At 36.2% G+C, this 14,015-nt stretch overlaps 1 protein-coding gene across 1 annotated transcript in view; it reads right to left on the bottom strand.

Moving 5' to 3' along the window:
• LOC126161517 (diacylglycerol kinase eta) overlaps positions 1 to 14,015 on the bottom strand; it is a 641,720-nt gene that overhangs the window by 14,741 nt on the left and 612,964 nt on the right. The window contains exons 23-25 of the mRNA XM_049917424.1: positions 12,815 to 12,932; positions 11,785 to 11,880; positions 6,684 to 6,809 (exon numbers count right to left, since the gene is read on the bottom strand). Of these exons, the coding sequence (XP_049773381.1) occupies positions 6,684 to 6,809; positions 11,785 to 11,880; positions 12,815 to 12,932 (340 nt within the window). The remainder of the gene's footprint in view (positions 1 to 6,683; positions 6,810 to 11,784; positions 11,881 to 12,814; positions 12,933 to 14,015) is intronic.

Here is a 14,015-nt window from a genome sequence, read left to right as displayed (position 1 = left end):
ATGCCACGATCAACAGGGCCCAAGATCTTACACAACAGGTTATGTCTTTACACCTACAAGTTATCACTTGGGCTATTATGCTCTTCTCAACTAGGAAAGCTTCTTGTCCCAATGGCATTTAAAAACCTGTCCTCAACGAGTTCATGGATAAAGCCAAGGAATAGTAACATACATCATGAATGCCATTCTATGACACCAATACTTCATTGTCTTTTGGAAGGTGGCCAAGATCCTGGTGTTCAGAAAGCCAGGGAAAGAACACTCCCTCCCATAAAACTACCAACCCATCAGCATCCTGAGTTTGCTCAGTAAGATTGTTGAGAAGGTGATTCTAAAACAACTCATTAAACATTGCATCAACGATGACACCCTGAGACTGGAGCAGTTCGCCTTCAGGAATCACCGCCCTACAATGTAACAACTCCTCCATATAGGAGAGCATATAACAGATGGCTGCAACCCCAGCAAAGAAACGAGGGCTGTGTTCTTCGATCATCTCTGGCACAACAGCCTCAGTCATAAACTCACTGTGGCATTGGTTACCCTGATGGACTCTTATGTCTCACACACTTATATGTAACTAACAGAAGTTTCAACTCTGACAGTTGAGGCAAGCAATCAACACAACATGATATACAAACTGGAGTATCCTGCAGACCCTCTTGTTTAACCTCCACATTAATGATATTCCAATATGATTGTTGCCATCCATGCAGATGACACTGCCATCCTAGTGTAATATTGGAAACCATCCAACATTAACTCACAAATACAGACAGCACTCAGAACTGTTGAGCCTTGCTTGAAGAGACAGCAGATCAAGGTAAACGTCAACAAGGGCACGGCTGTTCTGCTTACATGCAAACCAAAACAACTCCCAAACATCAACACTAGACAAATGATTCTACGCACGTTTTCGATATGTTTCAGTGAAAAAGTCAGATACTGCAGTGTCTGGATGGATTGGAAACTAACATGGGGGGACCACATAGAACACTTTGCTAAAAAAAGCACATGCAAGGCTCATACAACTGTACCCTGTGGTTAACAGGCACAGCACACTGAGTATGAGGGTGTTTTGGTCCATGAACACGACACTTCTTACACGTCTGATGACATATGCTGCTCCATTCTGGGGTTCCACAGCTCCAACATATCTGTGCTGTCTGTAGTTCATACAGAACAAGGTGTTATGGATCGTAAGCAAAGCTCCAATATACATACACACTGCGGATTTATATAATGAATTCTGACTCAGTACTCTTGTGGAGTTATTTAACAGACTCACCTCATGACTGTACAAGGACTCAAGACACTCAAAAACCTCTTCATCCTGAATCTGGGAACTCCAATCATAACCACAGGTGGAAGCATAAGCAGCCAAAAACATTTTTCCTTAGGGGCAATTGAATCACCTATGGAAGGCTTAATTTAAGCACAAAAGCAACACTATTTTGGTGAACTCCTGTACTACAGCAAACCTGACAGATGCGGCCAGCTATACTCATAAAGCCAACTATTTGGCTAGAAGCAGGGAAGTCGGACACAAAAAGACACAAACAAACCCTACATGACTCCACATAACAAGTGGCCAATTTTATACTCAGTCAGGTAACAGTTGGTATGTTATAAGAACACAAACACTGCAGCTGGCCCAGGAGATTTTATAAGAGGCCAGCTACAATGGTAAGATTTCCTAAGACCCAAGTATGAGCTGTTGCTACTGGCACAAATCCAGTCTTACTACCTGCCCAGACTATCAAAGCCCTTTTTTCTCCCCCACAGTTGTTTCGGCCATTAAAGCCACATTTGGGAAAATATTTGTTTCTTATGAGTCAACTTTTCATGTCACTGGCAAACTGATCCATCATAAGGTTTATACATGGGGATCAGAGTGCCCTCATTTACATATTAAAAGAAAAAGAGATGGTAGCCAGCAAACGGAGCCATCATAAAGTCCATACATGAGGTTCAGAGTGTCTTGAAAAATATGCACATGCTGATCGATTGTACTTGAGTAAAATGTACATCTTTCACTTACTTCCACATTTTTTTTTTGTTCACTTTCTTTGGTTTCTTTGTAAAAGATTTTGTGTGGAGACATTCTAAAATTATGGTAGACTGAAGGTTTGTGTACAAACATTTTGTTAATAATTTAGTTTTTCATTTTTATGTTACATGCAGGGTCTCTGTGTAAGAGAGGGAAAAGCCAATGAAGAACCTCCTTCCAAATTTTAGGTGCTAATTGATGGGTCTTCAATATAAAGCATCAATAAATGAACTCCAGAGACATTGGGTGGAAGCTACAGGAATCACTGCTGATTACAGTTACAGAGCAGTTCAATGAAAAACACAGAAAAGCTCAATCTACTCCATCTGCTAGAGCAAAAGTCATTCCTGTTTCAATGAGGGAAAGGAAAACTGTAATAAATAATTTTTGTTATAGATTTTCTGTTTCTGACTGAACTGTATCACAGCTACAGTGGTTCACTACACATGATAAGTTGTAATAAATACAGGCGCAGCTGATTTATAAAGCAGTAGGAGATCATTAAATGCTAGAATGAATGTCATATAATAACTTGAGTAAAAATATTAAACTGAGTTATTCATGGAGTTTAGTCAAATTATGTCAGGCAATGCTGAGGGAATTACATTTAGAAATGAGACACTAAAGATAGTAAATAAGTTTTGCTGTTTGGGTAACAAAGTAATTGATTATGAGTAGAATTTAAAAGAAAAGGTGATAAAATCTGAACTGGCAAAAGCAATGAGTTCTTCTGAAAAACAAAAAATTTGTTAACACTGAACATAAACTTAAATGTTATGGAGCCTTTTCTGAAGGCATTTGTCTGGGGTGTAAATTTTTACACGAGAAGCATGGATATCAAACAGTTCAGTCAAGAAGAGAATAGAAAATCTTGAAATACTGTGCTGCAAAAGAATGCTGAAGATTACATGGGTAGATCACGTAACTAATAACCAAGTACTGCATCAAATCAAGGAGAAAAGAGATTTTTGCCACAACATGATCAAAAGAATAGATTATTTGCTATGATACATCCTGAAATATCAGGGAGTGGTTATTTGGTAATGAAGGGAAGTGTAGAGGATAAAAATTGTAGAGTGAGACCAAAGTTTGACTACAATACAAAAATGTAGATTGCAGAAGTTATGCAGAGATGAATAGACCTTCTCAGGATAGGCTAATGTGAAGAGCTGCACCACTGTAGTATTTGGAGCGAAGACCACTAGAAGAAGAACTAATGAAACAAACTTAAAGTAACCATGAAAATTTATCAATGTGTTTCTGTCTACAAAACACAATTCACTGTTCTGAAAGAAATCTGGAGTGCCATTTCAAAGAGGAAAATATATACATAATAAATAAATATACATAATAAATAATACCCCTCCCTTAAAACCCACATCCTTTCGTCTTTCCCTCTCCTTCCCTCTTTCCTGATGAGGCAACCGTTTGTTGCGAAAGCTTGAATTTTGTGTGTATGTTTGTGTTTGTTTGTGTGTCTATCGACCTGCCAGCGCTTTTGTTTGGTAAGTCTCATCGTCTTTCTTTTTAAATAATTATAATTTATAACATTTAAGTCCAGTATCCAAAGGCTTGAGATGTCATGCTCTTCTATAAATAAATAAAAGAAAGTCCTCCACTGTGGTTTTATCTGTATAGGAATTTTGATACAGTTACCACTAACAGACAGGCTGATCCACAAGGTAGGTTTACATAATCAGGCCATGCTTTGCCAGGCCTATGGTTTGCTTATTTGTCTGCACTACATGAAGACATATTTGCTTTAGTTCCATTGCTTGGAGAAACAGGCTTGGATATTTTTAATGCCATTAACAAAGTAGCTGGTTTTCAAAAATGCCCTGCAATTTGTGTCAATGGTGTACCAGCAATGGTCAGTAATGCATATGTCTTCATTGGTCAATTAAGAAAAAACTGAATAAATTGTTCAAATTTTAAGTGCACTATGTTTCAGAAATCACTGTGTGGGAAAAGGGTCTGAATGCTGCCCACAGTGAAAAAGTTACAAAAATTAAGAACATAATATGTGATGAAAATCAATTACTATCTCAACAAAAATCTACACAATTTCTGGAAGAAGCTGTTGTGAAATATGGAAATATAATTCTTGATCTCCAACTTCATTGGCTGAGTGCAGCAAAATCTTTAGCCAACTTTAGCCCCCATCCCCCCAATTCCCCTACCATTTTTTTTTTTTTACTTAGAAAAGAACTTTTCAAAGAAGATATATAATCAGATACTATGGTATTTGAAAATAAACTGAAGGATTCACTTTTTTACCAGAATTATCATTTCTAACAGATGTTACCAACACAAAATAGTTTGAATTTAAATTGAAAAGGAACAGAATACACTATTTCTGATATCTTTGTAGATATTAATTGATTCTGGTGTAAAAGTGCATTGTTTGAATTGCAACTAAATATGGAAAATGACTGTCATTTCCCAAGGTGCTACAAACTGTACAAGAACACAGGGAAGTAAAATTTTCAAGATTTACTTCCATTATTGATGAAATATCCAAGAGTTTGATAGTCATTTAAAATACACTAAATCTCTAGTGTGGGATTTCATTTTCTTTAATAATCCAATGAAAATTAGTCTTTTAAGTGTTGGAAATGATTTTCAATTAGAAGTGTGCAGTTCATAAAATGATTCACTAATGTTACCCAGAATGGAAAGTGATGCTGCAATTTTTGAAGTCATAAGCACAAGATTGGTGATCAGCACTAACTGATCTTGCTCTTAAAATAATTTATTTTATTTTGTTTATTTATTTATTTTTTTTATTTCTGACTCACAAATTATGAATGCATATTTCCTTCAAGGAATTACACTAAATATACTCAGCATAGTGAAGTGATCAATGAGTGGCTGGAACATCATTTCGCTACAACACAAGCTGAAATCGATTTGCAGAATTTTTCAAGATAAAGCTAAGTGAAGCTAAACTAAAAATTTAGATATCTTGTTAATGTAAATTGAAGAGTTTGTGAGGAATAATGAAACAAAAATCAAACTTTTAATAGTTTATGTCTCATGACATTTACATATAGGAAGTAGGTAGGGTCTATAGTCCACGAAGATTGACAGTCGTCGCTGCAGTTGGCCAGTGTGGCAGTGATGGGACCATCACAGTATCGCACAAGACAAGTGGGGGGAGAAGTACTCACAGGAGGGGAATGCCTGTGAGCCAAGCTTTGCCAGGCCTGATGTAATTTATAAATATTTTGCAGAAACTGACTGAAGTATGATGAATTAAAGTCTCCAGCTTCTGCGAAAACGATGCCATTGGGATCTACTGGAGAATGCCAGAACTGCTTGGAATCATCCTTATGTATTATTGTCATATGACAGAGGGTGCTTTGTACCAATGTTGCAAGGCAAAGGGTGCATCATATTGAGGTTACCTGGCAGAGAATGCTTTATACCAATGTACCAATGTTATGTGACAAAGAGTGCTTTGTAGCAATGTTACATGGTGAAGGGTGCTTTGCACCAGTGTTATGTGGTGAGGATGCTCCATGCCAATGCTGTGTGATAAAGAGTGCTCCATACCAATGCTGTGTGGCAGAGGGAGCTTCTTACCAATTTTGCAGAACAGAGGTGCTCCATTGCCTATAGAGGGTGCTCATACCACTGTTACTTACATATCCATCTTTGTTACGATGTTTCATTGTGGAGGATGCTTCATACCAATATTGTGCATGGCAGATTGATGTTGCATAGCATGCTTCGTACCAATCTTGCATGGCAGAGGGTGCTTCATACTGATGTTTTATGGCAGGGTGTGCTTCATAACAATGTAGTAAGGTGAAGGGTGCACCATACTGTTGTGTGTGGCAGAGAATGCTTTTTTCACAATGTTACTTTGTACTGATGTTGCATGGCAGAGGTTTCTTCATACCAATCTAGCATAGCAAAGGGTGCTTCATACCAATATTTCATGGCAGACGGCACTTTGTAGTGATGTTATGTTTCAAAAACCAGGAAAAGATCACACAGAAAATATAGCTTGCAGAAGGCTGACACAGGAGTCAGGTGTCCAGCAAGTGACTGTATCTTGTGTTGAGCTCTGCCGCTATTGAGCAGACTGCACTATACTGACACTGCAATCGAGTGGCCAGCGAGTGGCCATAGCTCATGTCAAACTAGCACTGCAGTTGGGCAGACCAGTCAGCATGTTAGCTCACAGATTCCATAACTGTCATGAGATGTCACTCCAAATGCCAATTAGATATGAAACAAGTAACATTTGTGTCTTATGCACACTTTCATGGTGTGCATTGCTAAAATCATTTTAAGATGTATGAAATTGATGATCTTCATTTACATAATACATTTCGCTGAATTTTAATCACTGCTATACACAGTGGCCCGTAAACAAAATTACCGCTCTGCCAGATAAGTTGTCTAGTCATTGACATGTGCAAAGCCAGGGCAGAGCACTAGCACCATTATAAATGTGAAAGCAAATTAATTTTTTATCACACTTACATTTATAGTTGTGAAATTTAACTTTATGGGACTTGCCATTATTGTGAAAGACTCTGAAAATTCTATATGTACTATTTTGTTTGTATTTTTTTAACTTCTCACAATTTGAATACATATTAAAAAGTGGAAAGTGACTTACCTGGTCATCAACAAGTGGTTGGAAATGTACAAGGCCAGCGCTATCATATGTAACACAGCGCCTCAGCTCCATCTCAAGGCTTCCCAAGGCAGCACTTAACTTTCCTTCAAGGTCCTCTCGGATTCTCTAAAAATTTTATTTTAGTAAGTATGTGAATTATGTCATGGGAACTGTTTACTAGGTACAGCATTAAATCGAATTGAATTACTTGCTTTTACGTGATTCATTTCTATGATTACAGTCTATGATGCAAAACAGTGGTGTGAATAACAACACAATAAATTGTTTGCTCTACAACTGAATGGAGACTGCAATGGACCTTCCTAAAAGGTGAAAACTCAGTGAGGTGCTCAAATTGTTGGGTTCTGCATTGAGTCACCTGAAAATTATTCATAGCCTGACTTGAAACTTCAGTGTGCCAGCACCTCTTTCCTACCTTTCTGAACTCCATAGAACATCTCCTGCATGTCTTGTTGGACTTGTACTCCGGGAATGAAGTGTACAGTGGAGAAAAGTTTAACTATAAAGTCAGTCATTTTAAGAAAAAAACTTTTTTCTTCCACTATGCAGCGACACTGAAAATACTACACCAAGTCTCATAAGTGACTTTTGAGACTAATGATCTTCCCAAATAGACCAGTTTTTCCTATTGTTCCAAACTCCACAGAAGTCTTTAAAAGGCAAGAGATCAGGTTGAAATCCGGACAAAAACATCATTTTTATCTGCCAGCATGTTTCATTACAGTGAACACTGCTCTTCAAAGTGAAGAATTATGCTGCAGCATTCTCTACCATCTAGTTTTGTTGAAAATATAAACCAGCTAGGTATGTAAAAGGCCTATTTGAAGATGTTCCATATAAGTTCTCAAATTCCTTTACTGACATAAGAGCATTTGTCAATTTTCAAATCCCTGACACTCCTGTTAATGAAATTGCATTATGTCTTACACATTTTGGTTGATTTGTGTTATCTGATGTTTGTTTAACATTATTACCCCACATTTCACTTACTAATGTCTTTAGTATTTGTGCTGCTACTGTCAAATGAGTTTAAAATTTTAGGCTGAATGGCTTTTCTTCCCCATAAATGTATAGTAACAGTGACACATACTATATCACTGCAGCTGACTGATGTTATTTCAAGGAAGATGTATCACAGAAATATATATGTTTCTACTGTAAGGTCCATAACATTTAGAAATCTTCACATGATTCCTGCTGGCAAGTAGCTAGTGCAAGTCCCTTAGAGGTCATCTTATGAAGAGCACGTCCATAAGTTGCACATGTGTGACAGAGATGTTTCCAGATAGATGATTATAACATGCCAAAGAGGCACCAACTGGAAACCAAGGGGTGACTTTTTCTGTGTGCACAGGACCACCAGTGACGCTGCTGGGGATTGCTGTAGCTGGGACGTGAACCAAGACTGATTGCTACTTGCATCCTCACTACACTGTGATGGGGTTACTGTCTGAAATCATTCTCTTGCTCTTTCCATTTAGAGGGTTCCAGGCTGCACTGAGCTGGACTCCTTAGTTCCTATCGTAATGTTGTCTGTCATGTGAAAATGTATCACCTCCATTAGAATGCAGTCTCAGAATGATGAACTTTGGGATATAACCTACCCCTGCACTCTGCAAGACATGTTGGAGTGTGTGTGCTGCAGGGTACTTCATGTACCACAGTGACTTCTCCCTCTTCCTGTTCCAATTGTGAATGGTACATGGGAAGCACAGCTGTTGGTAAATTTCCATTTAACCTTCAAGGTTTCATTGCAAGACAGATGCAGGAGGAAGTAATACATTGCCTGAGTCATCTAGGAATGTACAATCTAATAATTTTAGCAGTAAAACACACCATGATGAATAACATTTCTCTCATAGCATCTGCCATTGGAGTTGAATGAGCACCTCTGCATTGTGTTTGCACTTACTAACTGAACCACTGACAAAACATGCTGTTGTTCTTTGCATCTTCTCTCTATCCTCCATCAATGCTATCTGGTAGGTAGGAGTGGCAATAAATCAAGTATCAGTTCAATGCGAGTTTTGTAAGCTATCTCCTTCATGGGTAGAGTCCAGTCCTTGAGAATTCTCCCAATGAAGAAGAGACCACATCACAATTGGATTTTTGTAATTTTTTATATTTATGGTATGTGAAGTTCAGAACTTAACTATAATTGAGTCAAAGCAATTCAATGCAAATCTCTAAAACTCTCCAGTAAATCATTTTTGATGTTTTCTAAGTGTCTTCAATACCCTAAAGTAAGGACAATTATTTTTGACCTCTAGCATGGCTCTGTGGTAGACCGCTTGCCTGCCATGTAGGGATCTTCATTTCAATTACTAGCCAATTAAAATTTTTAAACAAAGGTGCCTGCTCTACTAGTGTTTATGTGAAGCACAAGATGGAAAAAAATCAGTAGCCCTCAAGACTGGTAATTGCTGGTTTGAGCTTCCATTCCAGATATAAATTCTTAACAACCTATGTCTTATAAAAGATTATTAATAAGGCTTGATAAATTTGAAAAAAAAAAATACAAATTATTATTTTTTCTTCCTTATATATTTTACACTTCATGGAATCACTGATGAAACATGCACCTTTGTTTAAAAATCTACCACAGCTGGGAATTGCACCCAGGCTACCTCCAAGATAAGTGAGTATTCTACAACAGAGCCATGCAGCACATTAAAAAAAGGTTTAGGGTATTAAAGATGCTCAGAAAACTTTACAGTCAGTTTCCTGCAAATTTTTGAGAGTTGCATCAATCTGCTTTGGCTGCTTCATATCTGAATTCTAAACTTCACATAGCATAAGTATAAAAAAAAAAAAAAAATACAAAAATCTGGTTGCCGTGTAGTCTCCTTGTCAGTCAAGACTCTGGCTACCTTAAAATTAGTTTTATGAGGTCATTCCACTTCAAATTTCTTTGTACACAAGCTCCCAGATATTTAATGGATTTTACTATTTCCAGCAACTGTTAAGTAATTGTGTAATCAAACAATAATGGGTCTTTCCACTTGTTTATGCACAATATGTCATATTTGTTTATTTTGAGGTTTGACTACCATTTCCTGCACCAAGTGAACAACACTCCCTCGGAAAATGCTTGAAGGTGCTTTTACATCTGAAGATTTCTCTCTCTTAAGGATGATATGTTGTGTCCTGTTTGCTAGGAACTCTTCAATCCAATTAAAAACCTGATCTGATGATTCCATATGCTCATACTTTGTTCATTAGTTCATAGTGTGGAAGAGTATCAAACACCTTCCAAAAGTCAATGAACACAGCATAAACTTGGGTATCAGTATCTACTACAGTATCTTTTTGTTCTTGTAGATGACCAGAGTAAATTGATTTTCATAAGAATGTTGTTAGTGGATGCTGATTCCTAAAGCGAAGATTTTCAGTCTCCAGAGAGATTATAATATGTAAGTGTACATATATTCCAAAATTTTATAACAGGCTGACATCAGTGATATAGACCTGTGGTTGTGTGTATTAGTTGTATGGTTCTTCTTTAAAATGGAACTGACCTCTGCATTATTCCACAGTTATATCTCATGGACACTTATCTCAGTATCTCTAGTATCTTTCATTTTGATCTGTGATCTTCATGTGACACTTAAAAGGAGGAACCAAAGTCTAATCTCCCTCAGTGAAACAATTTTGGAAAACAGAAAAGCATAATAACCATTTCCGTTTTCACTCTACTATCCTCACTTTTGGTGCCAATGTGGCCACTGAGTGAATGGAAAGTTAGATGATCTGTTGACTGATTTAAGAAATGTTCTAACACAGCATTTCATACCTAGTAAAGTATCATCAAAGTCCACACCTGAAAATGTTTTACAGCATAAAATTGCATTTCTAAATTTATATAGCCCATCTGAAACCTTCTGGTGTCTTCAGATCTCTTCCACTTATACAACCTTCTTTCATTATTCTTAAACAAAATGTTAAATGTGTATCATGTGATGTCTTATTATATTCTTTTTCTGCAGTCTATATTCTCCTACCATTCTGCCTTCTCTTCATTTCTTTACTATTTCCAGTACCCCATCAAAATTAAATTTTTGTCTCCCTTAATGTACTGAATAATTTATTGTATCCTATCATATATTTTTTTTAAATCTCATCATCTATGAAGACAGTAGGTATATCTACTTGTACTACTGGGGTGTCTCATAATTTTGTGTTTATCTGAGCTATGGTGATCCATTCCCTATGTTGTTCATTGTAGTTTAACTGCATTCCTATTTAATTATTCATTATTAGACCTACTTTGGTGTTATCTCTATTTGATTTTGTGTTGACAACTGGTCCAGTTGCTAAATGAACATGGTTCTCTTTTTAAAGCTGGACGCAATTGTAAGTCATTTTTTGCCTACATGGTATCACTTATAACCTTTTTACTATGTTTAGCTGTTGGTTGGCACAACAGTAACTTTGATTAAAAGTACAGTTTCTCAGTATATAAAATTTTGGAGTCTGTTTACTTGATTAAACAATTTATAAATTAGAATTTATCACAACTATTACATATTGCAATATTAATCCATTTTGGTAGCAAATTATCATGTGTGCACTTACATTTTAACTGTTTTGTCATTTCTTAGGGACTGTGTATTAATTACTTGGCTATCATTTCAAATCCAAAATAAATAAGATCTTTTTGAAGCTGCCCACACATTTCAGGGAAGGTGCATTGCAGTTTACTGATAATGTGTAAGAAAACTTCATGTAAGTGTCAATGACCATCCAGTTTCAGCCTACCTTACACTACTCCATAAGCAATGTTTCTGACATCTGCAGGCACCCTCACCAATTATAACATTCAGGCACATTCACAATGAATTACAATTATTGCATGTCCAGATTTTGAATACACACTGATGTTTTTATTAGAAGAGAAGGTATTTTAATTCTGCATGAAATAATGAAATGTCCATATAAATATAGTGCAGTCTCAGTTCTACTGTATATTGTATTAATTGAAATTTTACTGTAACTTGAAACATGTTTCTTTGATTTTTCTAATTTTATGCAGTGATAAAAAATAATGTCTAAACAAAGACAAATCTGACTTTTGATTTACCAATGTCTGAGCTTTATCACGCAACAGACTGCAAGCTTCCTCATACAACTGACGTGCACTTGAAACCAGTTCTGTGACTTGAGGTCGTAGATTTGGCTGTAACATAAATAATAATAACTGTAACTGTTCTGTCAGTGTTCACACACTATTTTCATAAGCAAAATTACAATTATTAGATATTAGTGTGAAACAGAAAACTAGCAGTGGGCAAATAAATGCTTGGTGAAAGTACAGGGTTTTGTATGTTAAGCACACAAAACAGTTCTTAAATGCAAAATTAAGTTTTCCATTTCAGGGTTAAATTGTTGCTTATTTGTACTAATACTTTTGAATTAATTGTTAGTTTACAACAATGGGGAACATGTGGGCTCAGTGCAGACTAAACTGCTAAATTTATCTCTAATATAGATTATTGTTGGAGGAGATATTCATAACAACAGTAAATGTCTAAAGTTTCTTATTGTATATCACAAAAATGACTGTCTGTGTTTTTCTTATCATAATTTTGCCCTCTCATTATCCATTAGAGGCAGCATTCTACAATACAAGAAAATGACTACTTGCTCACAAATTAGTAACAGTTCATAATTTTGGCAATTTGGATGTATGTTAAAAGTAACTGCTACATGTCAACTTAAGAATGAGCTATCATTGTAATAAATGAGGCAATACACATTTATTCAAGGATACTTGTTTTGTAGTGATATCATGTGCAAAAATATTCAAGGATACTTGTTTTGTAGTGATATCATGTGCAAAAATAATTAGCACATTAAAGTAAATCCAAACAGTGTCAATGATTATGCTACTTGGATAAAAATTAGGTTTTTGTAAATCATGTACTCATATGTTTCTATTAATGTATACTTTTTTCATTGAGTGCATATTAGAAGTTGTAAGATTGATGCTGTGACTGACACAATCTACCCAGTCATGACTGGTGAATGACCAAATACAAGGATAAATTGTGATAGAAATAGCTCAAATTTTCATAAATAAAACAAATTGAGATAAAAGATATGACACTTACGCCTTCAACAATTTTACCACCAGGATGCACTTTCTCAAGATGTGTAGACGCTTGTACAGCAAGTTGATAGAGCTCTGGTTCTATCATGGGGTGACTGATTGCTACCAGTTTCACATACCTGAAATAGATTTTGTTATCTCTTAGTAAAAAAAATAACAACAAAAACTGTTATTTAAAATATACCATATGGTAAACAAAATTATCATATGGCATTATTGGCAGGGAATTGTCTGGAGTTGTTTGGCCACCTGGTGAAAGTCTTTCTACCTGATACCACTTCAGCAACTTGTGCATCTTTGTGAAAATATGAGATGGAATGTTTTCGACAATGCAACCATCTAGTTTCCCAGTGAAGAAAATCTCTGGCCTGGACAGGAATTAAGCCCAGGAACTTGCAATCTAGAGGCAGTAATAATAACTACTAGACACCAGTTATAGCATTTGGTGATAAACTCAACTGTGCTATAAAATGTTTCACTGTGGGGCTTACTGGATCAAGTCCATCCACAAGAAGTGGTTCTCATCATCTTTGAGGTTAGTTGCACAACTAACTTATGAAAGTCTTCAAAACAAAAATGCACTTCCATTAAGTTTCTGCAAATTTCCCCAACAGCATGACTTCATGATAAATACAGTTGGTAGGAGAACCTCTCATGACTCACATGAATAAAAAGGACCAAGTGTATTTGTAAAAGGGGCAAACTACCTGGCTATTGGTCCTAATAGTCCCTACTTCTGGGAGAGAAGAGAAATATGTAAGAGAAGCTTAAAAGGAAGGATAGGATACTCTGACCCCAGGACAAAAGAAACCCCATTATGGGGTATCCATACCCTGTCATTCCTTTTTAACCTTCTGTAACTTATACCTTTCTCCTCCCCAAAGGATGAGCTATTAGCTCCAAAAGCTAGGTAGTGTGTATGTTTAACTTTTATAAGTATTGGCAGTGCTATACATTTCATCTCATGGTGTAAGTACTAGCCAGCAATTCTGTGTCATAACTGATTAGTTTTTTTTAAATTAAATTTTCCTTTGATTCAACAAAAGTCTTGGTCTGACACACACACACACACACACACACACACACACACACACACACACAAAGAGATAAACTTTCAGAATTACATAAATCAATTTGTTATAATTAAAGATGTCTTAAAAATAAAACAAAATCTCTTCAGACATAGTTTACTTCTATAACAC

The sequence above is a fragment of the Schistocerca cancellata genome, chromosome 2 (assembly GCF_023864275.1).
Source record: "Schistocerca cancellata isolate TAMUIC-IGC-003103 chromosome 2, iqSchCanc2.1, whole genome shotgun sequence".
In the NCBI taxonomy this organism is placed as follows: domain Eukaryota; kingdom Metazoa; phylum Arthropoda; class Insecta; order Orthoptera; family Acrididae; genus Schistocerca; species Schistocerca cancellata.
Note: the sequence above shows the minus strand (reverse complement) of the source record. Positions and strands in the feature narration are given on the sequence as shown.